At 44.5% G+C, this 17,155-nt stretch overlaps 1 protein-coding gene across 1 annotated transcript in view; it reads right to left on the bottom strand.

The window, feature by feature from the left end:
* Nucleotides 1–17,155, bottom strand: part of thsd7ba (thrombospondin, type I, domain containing 7Ba) — a 624,788-nt gene that overhangs the window by 43,689 nt on the left and 563,944 nt on the right. Inside the window, 2 exon segments of the mRNA XM_078229305.1 lie at nt 4,870–5,043; nt 13,076–13,247. Of these exon segments, the coding sequence (XP_078085431.1) occupies nt 4,870–5,043; nt 13,076–13,247 (346 nt within the window).

Raw genomic sequence — 17,155 nt, forward strand, 5'->3', positions numbered from 1 at the left:
TCCACCTGTCCAGGTTCATTAGCCAGCACCAGATCAAGTACAGCCTCTCCTCTAGTAGGCTTATCCACATACTGTGTCAGGAAACTCTCCTGGACACACCTAACAAACTCCTCTCCATCCAAACCTCTAGCCCTAGGGATATTCCAATCTATGTTTGGGAAATTAAAATCTCCCATCACGACAACTCTGTTATTCCTACATCTCTCCAGGATCTGTTTCCCCATCTGCTCCTCAACATCTCTGTTACTATTGGGCGGCCTATAGAAAACACCCAGCAACGTTACCGACCCCTTCCTGTTCCTAACCTCCACCCACAGAGACTCCGTAGTCAATCCCTCCACGGCGTCCACCTTCTCTACAGCCGTGACACTATCCCTGATCAACAGTGCCACTCCCCCCCCTCTCTTGCCTCCCTCCCTGTCCTTCCTGAAACATCTAAAACCCGGCACCTGAAGCACCCAGTCCTGTCCCTTAGACATCCAAGTCTCCGTAATGGCCACCACATCACAATTCGAAGCAGCAATCCACGCTCTAAGCTCATCCACTTTATTCACTACACTCCTGGCATTAAAATAGACACATCTCAGACCTTCAGCCTGAGCACTTCCCTTCTCCATCACTCGTCTAACCTCCCTCTTACCCTGTTTACATTCCTTATCTATTTGCGAGCTAACCTCCTCGCTCTCAGTCCCCTCATTTTGATTCCCTCCCCCCAACCTTTCTAGTTTAAAGTCTCTCCAGTAGCCTTAGCCAACCTTCCTGCCAGGATATTCAACATAGTGACATATCCAAATGTTCCTCAATTACTAGTGCCTAACTTCACCCATGCCCACACTGTGCCCCTACAATTCCTTAATCTTCTGTACCCTCCCCCAATTCCAGGTGTGTCCCTGGGATACACATCAGAGGCGGAGGTGACCTGCTGCCTTTCATGCCCTGTTGCCTGAAATGCCCTTGGCGAGCGTCCTCTGGAGAGATGAGAGCTGGAGAGTCCCGGCCTATATTCGGGTGTCATTGGTGTCGTCGTGCCACCCTGTTCAGCCTGCTGTGCCTGAGTTGTGCCGGTGTCTGGAAGGGTGGGGGGAGGGCTGGTCACTCACAGGGTCTCCTTGGTGGAACACCCCAGGCTGTGCTCCAGCTGATCCTCCTCCCTCTGGGCGTTCATGGCCTCTGGGCCACTCCACGGAATAGAGGGTCAGTTGGAGTGAGATCCAGAAGCCTCATCATCATCTGGCGCTGCCAGTCCTGGCAGCCACCAGTGCCTGCACCATGCAGGTGAAGCCGTCAGCCATGGTCCCCAGGGACTAAACCATGCTTCTACCTTCCTGTCTGCCAGTCCCATAACCCTTGCCTCCCTTGTCTTTTATAAATTTGCCTAAATCTGCCTTGAATAAATCAATGACCCAACTTCCAGTGCTTTCTTGGAAAGGAAGTTCCACCAACTACATGATGCTCTTACTTTAAAGTTCTGATCCCTGCCTGAAAAGGGAATCATCTTATTCCGAAACTGGGACCCCTAGTTCTAGTTTCAAACTCTCTCAGCCACCTGACTGCTTAGCTTCAGAACCAGAGTGCAGGAGCAACGCACTAATCAACGTGCTCGAATTTCCGGCGAACAGCAAACATTTTCAAAGGGCAGGTGCAGTTTCTCTTCATCATGTCTAAACATGATCCTCAAAGACTTACAATTACTGGTAATTCATACCACCTACAGCAACCTTTTTGCCACGCTGCATTTGAATATATTTGTTCTTGGAATCATATTTCTTGTCATATTAGCTGACAGCAACACTTTTGCTGATTCTCAACACTTATTATTGAATACAAGCACCCACACTTACGATGGCAGTGCACCACATAGAACTTTCTGCATCCCCTGGTGTTGACCACAAGGATTAAACAATAAAATGTGCACTGACACCCTCCCAGCCTGATCTGACGTGCTACAACATCCATTCTTGATGAGCTCCTCCAACCTAGTGTTAAAACACGAGCTTGACATTGCCTGCACTAGCAGCACCATCGCAAAGTTTGCAGAAAGCGAGTAGGTGACACGTTGAGCTTGAAAAGAATAACATGCGACTATGCCTTATAAACTGTCAATTTCCCTTTCTTGTCAGCATAAATTTGGAAAGTACCTACTCTGGCTTATTGTTGAGTGGAATTTCCCCGCACTGTATATGATCCTTTTCAGGCACTTCCCTGGTGTTTTTCTGATGCTAAATTTGTTTTGGTGGAGAATTTTTGGAGCAGCAGCGTGAAGACAGGCTCAATCGAGTGCATAAAATGCTGCATACCATTCACCAAGGTCCCTTTTTGCAGATAACTGTACGCTTGTTTTGTATCTCTCAGCACGGTGGCACAGTGGTTAGCACTGCTGCTTCACAGCTCCAGGGATCTGGGTTTGATTCCCGGCTTGGGTCACTGTCTGTGCGGAGTGTGCATGTCCGCCTCCGTGTCTTCGTGGGTTTGCTCCGGTTTCCTCCCACATTTCAAAGGTATGCGGTTTAGGTTTATTGGCCATGCTAAATCAGTGTCCTGGGATGCATAGGTTAGAGGGATTAACGGGGTAAATATGTGGGGTGATGGGGATAGGGCCTGGGTGGGATTGTTGTCGGTGCAGACTCGATGGTTTGTAGGGTTTCAATGATCTCTCTGTAACAAACCTTCCATGGTTATAACATCTTAGAAATCTTAGAAACCCTACAGCACAGAGAAAGGCCATTCGGCCCATCGAGTCTGCACCGACCACAATCCCACCCAGGCCCTACCCCCATATCCCTACATATTTACCTACCAATCCCTCTAACCTAAGCATCCCAGGACACTAAGGGCAATTTTAGCATGGCCAATCAACCTAACCCGCACATCTTTGGACTGTGGGAGGAAACCGGAGCACCCGGAGGAAACTCATGCAGACACGAAGAGAATGTGCAAACTCCACACAGACATTGACCCAAGCCGGGAATCGAACCCAGGTCCCTGGAGCTGTGAAGCAGCAGTGCTAACCACTGCACTACCGTGCTGAGAGATACAAAACAAGCGTACAGTTATCTGCAAAAAGGGACCTTGGTGAATGGTATGCAGCATTTTATGCACTCGATTGAGCCTGTCTTCATGCTGCTGCTCCAAAAATTCTCCACCAAAACAAATTTAGCATAAGAAAAACACCAGGGAAGTGCCTGAAAAGGATCATATACATAGCTTTCCGGCTTTTATATGCTTAACTCATTGTTGTGATTTCCTATTGCTCCCCTTCTGATATCTGGCAGATTAATACAGTAATTCATGTGAATGTGCAGCCATTAAATGTCTGCAACCCTCACACTGTCCTTGTCCAAACAGCTACATCTTTATAAGAGCCACTTAGCTGGCAATATTAATGTCCGATAACTCATCACTTTCTATGTATAAAAATGGCACGGTTGCTCAAACTCATCTGTTCACTTCTTGGTTCTGCTCATACTATGCCTGCAAGTTTAACACTGATCTCAATCACAATCTCTGAATATACAGTAATATTATTGATGATTAACATTCAGCAAAATATTACATTAAATAGTCAAAAGTAGGGAAATAAGATCAGTAATATAAAAGATATAACAACCATTTCATTAAATTCAGCTGGTCTGGTGAAATATGTGGCCCTTGATGTGCCTGACACCTTCACAGTAGCCGCAAACAAGGGAAGACCCAAAAAGATGATTGGAATTGGTATGGGAAATAAACAATAACCCTTCCTACAAACTCTTAACCTCATTTTGAAATGTTATTCATTGTGGGATAGAGGAAACAAAGTGAGTATTTTAGATAAAACGTCATCTATCTGAATGTACAGCATTCTAGAAATTAGGCATCAATTGTTGCAGAGGGTCTTCCATTCCCAATTCGGGTCAGCCAACTGAACCCAGTTTTAGCAGTAAGGAAATGATTTAAACAGCTTTACATCAAAGCTCACGTCTCTTGACTTTCACTATCTAAGATTATGTTAGTGGTTTCTTTATCAAAGCTGGCTATCTGAAAACCAGAGCTGTCCAAAAACTGTCATACGTCAATGTTAATTTAGTAAAGGGCGGCGCAGTGGTTAGCACTGCTGCCTCAGACCTCCAGGGAGCCGGCGTTGGGTGACTGTGTGGAGTTTACACATTCTCCCCTTGTCTATGTGGGTTTCCTCCGGGTGCTCTCGTTTCTATCCACACTCCAAAGATGCGCACGTTAGGTGGATTGGCCATGCTAAATTAACCTTTAGTGTCCCAAGATGTGTAGACTAGATGGATTAGGCCATGGGAAATGTGTGGGGTTACAGGAATGGGGTGGGGGAGAGTGCCTTGGTAAGTTACTCTGTCAGAGAGTCGGTGCAGACTCGATGGGCCAAATGGCCTCTTCTGCACTGTAGGAATTCTATGATGAATATAATAACAGTGGGACAATTCGGCTAGGTGCTACTGTACAGTGGCACGGGTATGCTCCAGACTTGTTACCGGCTTCAAGCGTCCGTCTTTTCCCACCTGACCCTTGACGTCACCTGGAAATGTACACACATGATTTCACGTGTCTCTTAATTCCGTTAAGGTTCTCTGAAATAAAGTGAGATCTGAAATCTGGAACAGAATTGATTCCGAGGTTGCCGGTTTTGAGAAATGGCCCTGACTTTATCGGCATGGCCGCCTGAGAATCGTAAGATGGCGCCCGAGGTCAACGGGGAATGCCGATTTCAGAATGCCGTGTCAGTAAAATCAGGGCCACCGTACCTGTACTACGTTCTGTAAAATAAATTAGCTGAATTAATACATTGATTGTTTTACAATTTAATCGATGGTAAATTCGCCAGTTGCATTTCTAATAACGGCCTCTTTGATCTGTTCTTACCTGTGCAAGCCCTCTCCTCCCAAATTTGTTCAGGGCAGTTCTCCTGGTTTTCTAATGCCTGAACAATCACAGCTCTGGAACGGGTTTGGCGACCGGAGGTTTCAAACCTTTTTCCATCTAGGCAGATCAACTGGCACGCACTCCACGCTGACCACTCAGTTAGGTGACAGTCACCTGATGGTTGCAATTGAGATATTCCATGACCAGAATGCCCGGATCCAAAATGTACAACGATGATTCATGCACTGAATTAGACATTTGCATCTTCGCAGCAATATTAACTGAACGTGGCAATTAAACACTCCTTGATCTCAGTGAAACAAAGCAGCCAATTGCTCAACAGTGTATAAGATTGATGAAGTGCTAAACATTCTCTGGAGAAAAATAACTTGTGAAGCTAATGGCTTAAGTGACGCTTTTGTGTAATATAGTTAAAATGGAGCAAAACTATCTGCAAGAAAGGATGACAAAAGTAAAACTTGGATTTATTTAATACTCTTGAAGACATTCCAATGCACGCCGACATTGAAGCGTATTCATTGTGATAATTCATGAAATGTGACAGTTGACATACTGACAGCAAGGTCCCACAAACCGCAATGTATACCCCAAACAATCACATTCTTTCGGTGATGTTGGTAGGGGGATAAATATTAAGAAGGACACGAGGGACAACTCTTATGTGATTCTTCTAAATAGGGTCATGGCGTCATGCATATCCAGCTGATAAGAGAGAGAGTTTGCCTTCTGATCTGAATGATGGCACCTCTGATGTTGCAGTGCTCAGTGTATGAAATGCCAGCCCATATTTTGCACTCAATAAAGTTTAGATGAGTTCACAAATGCACAGAATTTGGTTACAATTGCAATTATTGGAGATGACCAATTAGTTGGATACTAGACAGTACCAGTTTACTACTAATAGCAAATACATTTACCCCTCATAGTGGAGGGGGCAAGGTTAGCTAGATAACACAGATCTGGAACTGTATCAACACATAGTGCCAGATCTATTCTCTCTTTCCTGTGAGGAAATACTATTCCATTCCCCAACAATGACAATTAATACTAACTTATATATTCAATAGATAAATTTCAAAGAAGTTCCAAATGGTTACCCAATGGAGGTTAGACCCGAAACTGAGCCACTAGTGAGCCAGGTTGAAGCAAAGTGCTAGCATGAAAATCAACCTGAAACGTTGGCCTGGATTTTCATCCTTGAGGCAGATAGTGGGAGTCGGGAAAATTCCCAGCTTGGCCTGCCCTCCCTGGGAGAAACTTCCAGCAAAAGTGGCATTCTCATTGTTGGTGGGGGGTGGGGTGGGTATGGACTGGAGTCGGGTCAACCAACCAGGGAGGCAGCCACCAGGGCTGTGGGATGCCAAGGCAGACTGTTTAAAAGGTTCAACTCGATGCTGTAGCTATTTGACCCAGTTAAATAGGAAAAAACAGAAAGGCCCTCTACCCCTTACCCCTCACTCCCATTCAGAACTCACTCCCCATGCCATGCCACCTCATGGCCCTCTCATGCCCAGGTCGGGCTTTGCACTGTGCTGTGCCCATTCATGTGGCCTGCTGCCAAGCTCATCTTGCCACATCTTAGTCACTTATGGCAGAATGTTCTCCTCTTTTCCATTGTCCTTATCAATATTTACAAAAGTAATTATCATGAAAATCCTGCCTTCTCCCACTTCTGCTTCCAGACATTTCAAGTGACTGCAGCTTCCTCAGCCAGACACACAACAAATCAATCGGAAGCAAGGCAAACCAACCACAGAATCAAAGCAAAAGCACACAGCAACCTGAGACCACAGGGAAAACACAAACAGGTCAGGCACAGAACAATTCCTACAGAAAGACAAGCGCATAATTTCAGCGCACCTTCAGAAGTCAGTGGGGGCTAAAATTAGACAGCCCCTAAAACAGATGCAGGGATTGGGCTGCACTAATAACCTGCACCCATCGAGTGTAGGCACCATGGCAACTTCATGCTACCTGTTCATTATGATTTCTGCACGCAGTCAGTACCAACCGCACTGTACACAACAGCAGAGTACCCCCAAAATCGTAACTTCCTTGCGCCACTTCAGACTGTCGTACACTGCTTCAGGTTAGCCTGCAACTCTTCCAGCATTGTAGCTGGGGCAAGTTATGCAGGAAGTGAACTTGATCCAAACGCAGTGGCAGCAGGTAGCCATGGTGGTCAACACCAGAAGTCAACCACCAAGGTCCTGGAAGCAGCTTGCATGAAGGTCAATAATCTCACACGTCAAAGTCAAGTGAGTGAGTTTCAATTTCTGTCAATCAAGACTGAGACCTGACATTCTTAATCTTTACCTCACCTTCACGCTCTTGGCTCCACCGCAAGAGTCACACCCAAATTTCACAGCTTTCACATACTGACAGTGAGTCAACCATTACAGTCGCATCAGCCAAATGATGCTAACCATAATTAGAAGGCTGAAGCAGTACCGATAGGTATTGAGGGTGTTGGCATCCTCATACATAATCTTTTTTTTCATACTTCACCCGTCCGCCCCTGTCTCTTCTCAGTTGCAAACTGTAGACGGTGTAAGCATGTACCTCTTACTTTCCCTCCTCTTACCATAACCTTACTCTTGGACCTAGACCAGGCGAGCCAGGATGTCAGGGTTATGGGCTTTGTCTGCTTATCCGGCATGCCCCAGATGCAGGGTGTCACTGACTGCACCCACGTGGCTCTGTGACCCCCATGGTGGCATGCAGCGCTATTCATAAATTGCAAGGGATACCGTCCCAGATTGTGACCACACAATGTGTATCATGCAGGTATGTGCCCGTTTCCTGGGGAGCATCCATGTCAGTTACATCTTGGGGCACTCGCAGATCCCAGCTGTCTTTCAAGGAGAGTGGCAGCTGAAAGGATGGCTCCTCAGGGCCAAGGGGTACCCATTCAGAAGGTGGCTGATGACGCCAGTGCAGAGGGTACACACACCTCGCTATAATCAGGCTCATTCATCAACATGCATTCTGGTCAAGCAGGCGATTGGATGGCTGAAGATGCAACTCCGGTGGCTGGACTTGTTGGGGGGGAGCCCTGCAGTACAACCCTTAGAGGGTGTCCCACATCATTGTGGTCTGCTGTGCTCTCTACAACTTGGTCCTGCAGCGGGGAAGACCAGCTGGACTAGGATGAGCCAGGGGAATGCCACATCACCTCGGATGAGGAAGAGGGCATCAAGGGTTGAAATGTGGAGAAGAAGGATCCTTAGGCCATGGCTGGGCTTGCATGGGGCGAAGGGCTAGGGATGCCCTCATAGCATCTCATTCTGGGGACAATCAGGACGAGGGCGGCACGGTAGCACAGTGGTTAGCACTGCTGCTTCACAGCTCCAGGGTCCCGGGTTCGATTCCCGGCTCGGGTCACTGTCTGTGTGGAGTTTGCACATTCTCCTCGTGTCTGCGTGGGTTTACTCCGGGTGCTCCGGTTTCCTCCCACAGTCCAAAGATGTGCGGGTTAGGTTGATTGGCCAGGTTAAAAATTGCCCCTTAGAGTCCTGGGATGCGTAGGTTAGAGGGATTAGCGGGTAAATATGTGGGGGAAGGGCCTGGGTGGGATTGTGGTCGGTGCAGACTCGATGGGCCGAATGGCTTCCTTCTGCACTGTAGGGTTTCTATGATTTCTATGATTTCTATGAGGGAGTGAAGAGCTCTCCCACCACGGAGTCTGACATCAAATCAGAAATGTGGTGCCAGTGAATGGTCCCCATGCAGGTGCCCACATTCATGGGCAGGGCACTAAAGCCATTGGCAGAGTGCTGCAAGAGAATGATGATGACTTGCACTGAGGACAGACCAATGCTCCTCTCATCCTCAGCGAACAGCCTGACTCCTGATGTGACAGACAGCTGAACATATCCTGGCAATGAACGGGCTTATTATGGGATTCAGAGACGCTGGATAGCTTATCGCAGTAACTACTGCCTTCCCCCCTCCCTAAGGTCAGGGGTCCTGGTGTTTTCCTCCACCTTACATCTGAGATGGGCAGCCTTGCAGCACTTCGGCCGGCCCCGGGCATCCTCAAAACTGGAGAAGAGTGGCTGACAAGAGAGACCTGAGCATTGATATCGGGGGTTAAAAGCAAATTACTGTGGCTGCTGGAATCTGAAACCAAAAGAGAAAATGCTGGAAAATCTCAGCAGGTCTGGCAGCATCTGTAAGGAGAGAAAAGAGCTGACGTTTCGAGTCCAGATGACCCTTTGTCAAAGCTAAAAGGCATAGAAAGTGGGAGATATTTATACTTCAGGGTGAGGGAATGAAAGATGAGTCATAGCCACAAAAACCAGGGGAAAAGACTGATAATAGCTGTCCACAGAGAGAATAAAGGGTGTGAATGGCCAAACGGCAGAGAAGCTGTAAGCTGTGACAGATGAAGATGTTGGCGGGGGGAGATGGGACAGAGGTAGAATGTAGAGAAGGGGAAGCGGGAGGGAGAAAAGGTCAGGGAAGGGGGATGAAGTGGGGGAAAGAATGGGGGGGGGAGAAAAATGAAGAAGGACAATAAAGAAATAAAAGGTAGAGAACAATAAAAAATTAAATTAAAAAGAATGAAAACAAAGGGGGCTGAGGTGGGGTAGAGGAAATCATCTGACGCTGTTGAATTCGGTGTTGAGACCGGAAGGCTGTTGATATTGGGGGTGTGGTGTTGTGGGAATTTGGTCGGGTGAGAGCCCTGCCAGTTTAGATGGTAATGAAGTCTGGGGTATGTGTGGGACTTGATTGGGAGCGGGGATGTGAGGAGCAGATTATCGGGGAGGGGGGCGGGGGTGATGCGGGGATCATAGGAAGTTTGGGTTGGGGGGGAGAGGTGTTGGGAATGTGTGATGTGGCTGGGAGTGAAATCACACCATAGAGGTATTAAGGGTGTGTGAAGGGGTGCAGTGGGAGACATGAGGAGGCAGACTGACCCTGGCTACACAAGGAAGGCCACACATCTTCTTGCAGCATTGTTGCTCCGTTGCCTTCTGCAGCAAGCTGGCACTCGCTATGGCAGGCGAGGCTGGTCACCATGGTGGATGGATGTCTGCGGGAATGCAGGCAAATGACATTCCACTTCGGCTTCACACCATCCAGGAGTCTGGTTAGGGCTCCCTTGGAAAATCTTGGTGTTAGCTTCCTGGCAGCCATGAGTGGATGTGGAACAAGTGCTGGGGAGGCGTTCCAAAAGAGGAACCCACTTATTGCAGAAATTAAGTTTCCCCGAGGTGAGTGAATCAGAGGCAAGCTTTCATGGGCACAGTGTGAATGACGTGAGAAAAAGAATTGTTCAGGGAGACTCAATATTTGGTAAGGTTTCCCGCTGTCGGCACTAGTGGAATTCTCACTGGTTCTCTCACCGGAACCAACACTTCGAAAAAATATCGTAAGATTCCGCTCAGTATCTTTAAACTGCTGTAGGTGTCTAAGGACTGCGGCAGTACTGAGAGCTCCTTTGAAAATTGTGAATGCATCAAATAACAGACTGTCACAAACATCTGGCACACCAACAAGTCCACTTTAATGAGCCTTTCCAGGCACTATGAAGGAATTAATGTACAAAGGTTCCAGCACAATTCTACTGCTCTATTCACAACCAAAAACAGAAAATGCTGGAAAACCTCAGCAGATCTGACAGCATCTGTGGGGAGAAAATAGAGCCAACGTTTCGAGTCCAGGTGACCCTTCGTTTAGTGCTCTATTGTTCCCTTTGTGTTCAGGGAGAAAGGCCAGGCAAATAAAATTGGCCCCTGAAACTTTAACCCTGTGGGGGAAGCAGTCTGAAGCTGATGAATGCAGAACTCTTTGCTGGACAAAATGGCAGCTTCAGCCTGCAAAAATAAGCTTTTATCTCGCTGGAAGACACTTTGCAGTTGCTGGTGTCAAACTGGCCACCGCAGTTAAATGGAGAATGTTATTTGTATCCCACACCTGCTGAAATGTCGGAGAAGTTGGCCCCATTAACTACAAATACATTTTCATTGAAAACTCCGAATTTTGAACACAAGTCGGATCAGCTTCTTTATCAACTCGGGCCCAAGCTGGTTTTTCAAAGTCGGGACCTCAGGGATGATGGGTGTGGTGAACCACTGTTACTACATGTATATGCCTGGACACACCCATGCTGCACCTGGCCCGAGACTCCTCCCTTTCCACCCAGAGTGGGGTATAAAGGTGATGGTTCCTCCTCCTCGCCTCAGTCTAGACCAGGTCAGCTACAAGGGTGTGCTCCTGTTCTTTGTGAATAAAAGCCTATTAGTTTCACTCACTCACTGGAGTCTTCGTATCGTGATTGATAGAGCATCAATGGGGTATGCCTTTATCTTCACACACGCCCCCCCCCCCCCCCCCCCCCCCCCCCACCCCCCGGGCCCCAAGGTAGATCATCTGGCATTTTCAGATTCCAGCTCATTTTCATTCCAAAAGAATCAATGGACTGAAAATTAGATAGGTTCTATCAAGGGCAAGCAATATGCTCCAGCAGATTACAGCCTAGGCGGTAGGGAATGGACCCCCTGTTACTGTACGCCTTGATTTTAACACTGATAAAGAAGCTTCAGCAGATAAAACTATAAGAGTTTAACAGCAACATCGAACCAAAACGTCTACTTTTTCTTGTTTGAGAAACTAGTTTTCAAAACAATGATTCTGCATAAGCTCCTTTATAAAGAAATATGAACTAAAACAGGAACACATTTTGAGGACAGGTGAATTATAGGAATTATAAGCAGTGGCTGACAAGTCCGAAACTGTAAGAGTTTTTAACTGATAAGGACTCTGATTAAGGGGTACTTTCCAAACCATGAACTGCTAGACTTAACCTTTTGAACCACCCTTGAAGGACCTCCTTATGACCTAAGACATCTTCTAAAAATCCCATTCTACAGTTGGCTGCACAGCTGCTGAAAGGGGACTTTCTATCTTTAGTAAATTGGTTCTGTGTGAGAAACCTTGCGACAGATCTTTATTAACACTCCTACGCAGTTGGTCAACATTAGCAGTCAGTCACCCCCAGAACTTACTGATGATTATAAGGTTCATGCGGGATCTAAGAATTAAATAAATACAGGTGGCATCTTGCAGTTTATATGTAATATCACGTTGGTGAGAGCATCAGCTATAACAATATTTCAAAGAAACAAACCAGCAAGGTGCACACTGCCTCAAATCATTAGTTGATGAATTTTAATGGAATTTGATGAAAGAACATTGACCTGAAATGTTAAATGTTTCTCACTCCACAGTTGCTGCCTGGCCTGATGATTTTATTTCCCCAATATTTGCCACATCTATTTCAGCTTTTCAGAATGCAAAGTCAAAGACTCATAGAATCCTACAGTGCAGAAGGAGGCCATTCGGCCCATTGAGTCTGTACTGACCACAGGCCCTATCCCCACAACCCCATGCATTTATTCTAGCTAATCCCCCCTGACACTATGGGGCAGTTAAGCATAGCCAATCCACCTAACTCGCACATCTTTGGACTGTGGGAGGAAACCGGAGCACCCGGAGGAAACCCACCGCAGACACGGGGAGAATGTGCAAACTCCACACAGACAGCGACCCAGGCTGGGAATCGAACCCAGGTCCCTGGCGCTGTGAGGCAGCAGTGCTAACCACTGTGCCACCGCGCCATCCCATTTGCTTTTGTTTTAATTTTAATAATTTTATGGTTTTAATAACAATGGAAACTTCTTCAATGAATAAAGTAACATCGGATATCCGAATTATGCACAATTATACATTATTAGTACTGTGTCTGCAGTATCAGTATTGGTTTGGCATCTGCTCTAGCTTCCCCCTCATAAACATTAAAGATATGATATAAATGTAAGTCAATGTACTACTAACTAAATAATACCAGAGACAGCATGTAACATTAAAGAGAGATACCGCTGTTCACAGCAGCTTACTAAGGAATAATTACATGATAACATTGATGTGAACAATAAGTAACAAATTGCAAATATTACATCTAATATCACAAAATTCCCATGATCTTATTTGTTTTATGACACATTAAAATTGTCATAAGTAGAAGCAAAGCATTGTAATAATGTCTTTAAAGACGCTTAATTTAGTTTGTGATGATTTTCATGTTTTATTTCAATAAATTGCCAATATGATTATCATAAGTGCTCTATTAATTGATCAATTCATATTCATGCAAGATAGTCATGTGACACTTTACCTGGACAAGGCACTGAACAACGGACTTTTAGTTCCAACTCACTATTGGCTTTCCCAACTGGTCGATTACTACACATTTCACTCTCCACCACCTTTGCTGAATCAGGGAGTTTCCCATCATGAACGACGCATGACAGATTACGCACTTTAAAACCATCACCACACTGTGCACCCTGCAAAACAAAGTAATTGCTGATAATTGTCTTCTGCAGCATTGATTAAATGACTATTATAAGTAAGATCTGAACCAAATCCAAACCAAGCTCGGCGGCATGATCGCACAGTGGTCAGAGTGTGGCAACTAGGGGATTTTCACAGTGACTTCATTGCTGTGTTAATGTAAGCCTACTTGCGACACTAATAAATAAACTTTAAACAAATTCATAATTGAGAAATTTGAATGTTAAAATGGCGCTACCTGAATTTTTCTCACTTCGGAAAGATTTTGGGCAGGATTTTCCGCTCACACTCGCCCCCACACTGGAAAATCCCACCCGAGGTCAATAGACCTTTGCATGGTCCGCTCCCCCCCCCCCCCCACCCCCCCTCACCCCCACTTATTTTCATTATTTCACTCTCTGTTTCCCTGTCCTCATACAGGAAAGTGGAAAAGCAGTTAAATGAACAAAATCCAAGTCTCAAAGCTAAATTCTGAAGCAAATTTAATCCTTATGCCTCCTGGCAATTACATGCTAATCAATTGTGCTCAACAGCAAACTGGGAATGAAACAATGAGAGTGGTGAAGAAAAATCAATATACATGAGGCAGATTTTAATTTCTTATTCCGAAGTACACTTGTCTGATGGCAAAAAATGTGGTGGAGAACTTCCCAACGGCATGTTAAAATGCAATGACAATCTGTATACATTCTTTACCTTACCTTACTGACAGTCTTATTTGCAGCCACACAAATCTTCTGTTAACGTATTATGAAAAACATGTTGTTGGGTTAAAAATGTAATTATTCTTTATCTCAATAGTACCTCAAACAAGGTAACTCAAATGACAATCTGTAGTCAGATAAACACATTCTATGTATTTATTGGGGAAGTATTAAATCTGAATAGAAATACATAAAAATGTTCCTTTATTCTCTTCTGTGAACAGAGTGGTGCCATCGCAGTTAATAAGAATATATTTGTATGTACATATGTTGAAATCTATGTCAAATTATGTAAAATTCAGTACACAGAGTGATACAGTGGTTGCTATCAGTGTTAAGATACATTAAATTGAAGAATTAACTTGAAAACAAAATTGCTTTATCATCCAACCCCATCTATTTTCCATGCAAATATCATCTTATAATAGATTTTCTGCAATAAAATATCTCACCTGAAATGCTGGAGTGCTGGCAGTAAATTAGTTCTATATCTCACTTTTTCCTTTCGCACTGATATAGCATTTCAATGTACAGAGTGGGGAATTAGAATCGGCAAATCTCAAATAATGATAGAGCAAAAAATAAATTTTCAGCAGAACACTACGTTCGGCCCTGCACTATTGCAGTGGTCCTAAATCATAGCTATACTTTGCCACCATACTTTACAATTAATTTCTACAATTTATGTCTCCACCACAAAGCTTTCTGATCTGTTTGTTTCTCTCTCATATTTCTTTGCCTCACTTGCTCATAAAGACATTCGGCGACATTCATTGTCGAAATAAACTCAAAGGGTCAAATGGCCTACTCCTGCCCTTATCTTCTATGGTTTCTATCACTCTTTGTAAAGACTGAAGTATCAACAAATTGTACAAAAACAGTGCCCAACTAGCTTTAGACTGAAGATGTTGTTGTCAATAATTTGCACCAAAAATTCTACTGTTCTGCACCACATATGAAGAGTTCTTTGTAATTTTAGCTATCAAGGTGATTTTGGAATTAACAGCCTTATCAGTGAAGAGGCAAGACCAAAAAATTCCAATAGATTCTTCAAACATGATTTCCCTTCTGCAAATCCATGCTGACCCTTTGTGCAAATTCATGCAAAAGGTCACACAAAACAGAAAATTTGATAACTAACTAGTTAATTGGCATCTGGCTGAGGGAGAAATGCCAACTAGGATAATAGAACTCCCGATCCTTTCCTCACCTGGTGCCATGTGAGTTATTAAGTCCACAATAAATGGCTAATGTAGTGGACCTCAGTTTAATGTCTCATCCAAAAGACCTTTGACAAGGTAGCACTCTTCAGTACTGTACTTGAGTGTCCGCCTCGATGATATGCTCACATCCTGGAGTAGGCCTTGAACCCAAACCAACTGACTCACAAGAGAATATTACAACTGAGCCAGGCTGTAATCTAACATTCAATCCCAATATAAAGACTCAGAGACTATGCTGTTTATCAAAGTTCTTTGGAGTGAAATAAATATTTTTCTATGGGCTCTGAAGTGTCTTTATACCATTTAGGTATGTATTATGCCTCTGATGAATAATAAGATGAAAGGGAAATGTAAAACTGCAAAAATATAAATGCATCCATTCATCACATGACACTGAATTTACAGACAGCCCTCTATGTTGACAACAATGCCATTACTATGTATGCACCTATCAATTTGAAAGTGAATTTCACTTTGTGGCCTCCATTGGTGTGTTTAAAGAAGTTACTGTGTACTTGACATACTCATAATTTAAAATTGGTCTCACATGATAAAGTTTGAGAAAAGTGGGGCTGGTACTAAATCATATGGGTGGCACAGTGGCACAGTGTCTATCACTGCTGCCTCACAGCGCCAGGGGCCCAGGTTCGATTTCAGCCTCGGCTGACTGTGTGAAGTTTACACGTTCTCCCATGTATGCATGGGTTTCCTCTGGGTGCTCCAGATTCCTCCCACAGTCCAAAGATGTGGGGGTTAGGTTGGGTTAGTTTAATAATGGCCATGCTAAATTTCCCTTTAGTGTCAGGGGGACTACCAGGGTAAATGCGTGGGGTTACGGGGATAGGGCCTTGGTGGGCTTGTTGACAGTGCAGGCTCGATGGGCTGAATGGCCTCCTTCTATGCTGAAGGGCTTCTATGAATTCTATTCTATGAGTCTATGTAAACATGAATTTATTTTTTATTCACCTCTCCAGTCTGCAATACCTGGGGCAAAGTCATTTCTTGATTTTAGAATTTTCTAGATTACAGTAAGATGTCACCTAGTTACAGGAAGGATGTAAATAAGGTTGAAAGAGTGCAGAGAAGGTTCACAAGGATGTTGCCGGGAGTTGAGAAACTGAGTTACAGAGAGAGATTGAATAGGTTGGGACTTTATTCCCTGGAGCGTAGAAGATTGAGGGGAGATTTGATAGAGGTGTATAAGATTTTGATGGTATAGATAGAGTGAATGCAAGCAGGCTTTTTCCGCTGAGGCTAGGGGAGAAAAAAACCAGAGGGCATGGGTTAAGGGTGAAAGGAGAAAAGTTTAAAGGGATTAGGGGGGGCTTCTTCACGCAGAGAGTGGTGGGAGTGTGGAATGAGCTGCCGGATAAAGTGGTCACTTTTAACATTTAAGAAAAACTTGGACGGATTCATGGATGAGAGGGGTGTGGAGGGATATGGTCCAAGTGCAGGTCAGTGGGACTAGGCAAAAAATGGTTCGGCACAGACAAGAAGGGCCAAAAGGCCTGTTTCTGAGCTGTAATTTTCTATGCTTCTATGTTAGAATGTCTAACCACAAGTGTATGAACCAGAAAATGTCACATATATAAATATTCACCTGAAATACAAAACAGTGATAAAGCAGTCACGAAAATGGTTTTACTTATCCAAATACAGTATGTTCTGTGTTCTCGCTCTCAAAATACCACACTAAAATGATGCTGATGATGTTGAGGGAATGCTTGGGTCTGGTTGAAAATTTACAGATAACTAGTGTTTCCGAACAATTGATTTTTGAACTGGAGAGACGACAGTGTATTATGATTCAGGTTAGTTTAATACAATATTTTTATAACATAATGGGAATCAATAGGCCCTCTTTACAGTACAAGATGAAGGCATGGAAGAAATCCTAATCTCGGGCTGTTGACAGTGTTGAAAGATGTACATCTGATAAAATTATTGGAAATAGATGACTGAAGAAATTCTCAA

The sequence above is a fragment of the Mustelus asterias genome, chromosome 14, assembly GCF_964213995.1.
Source record: "Mustelus asterias chromosome 14, sMusAst1.hap1.1, whole genome shotgun sequence".
NCBI lineage: Eukaryota > Metazoa > Chordata > Chondrichthyes > Carcharhiniformes > Triakidae > Mustelus > Mustelus asterias.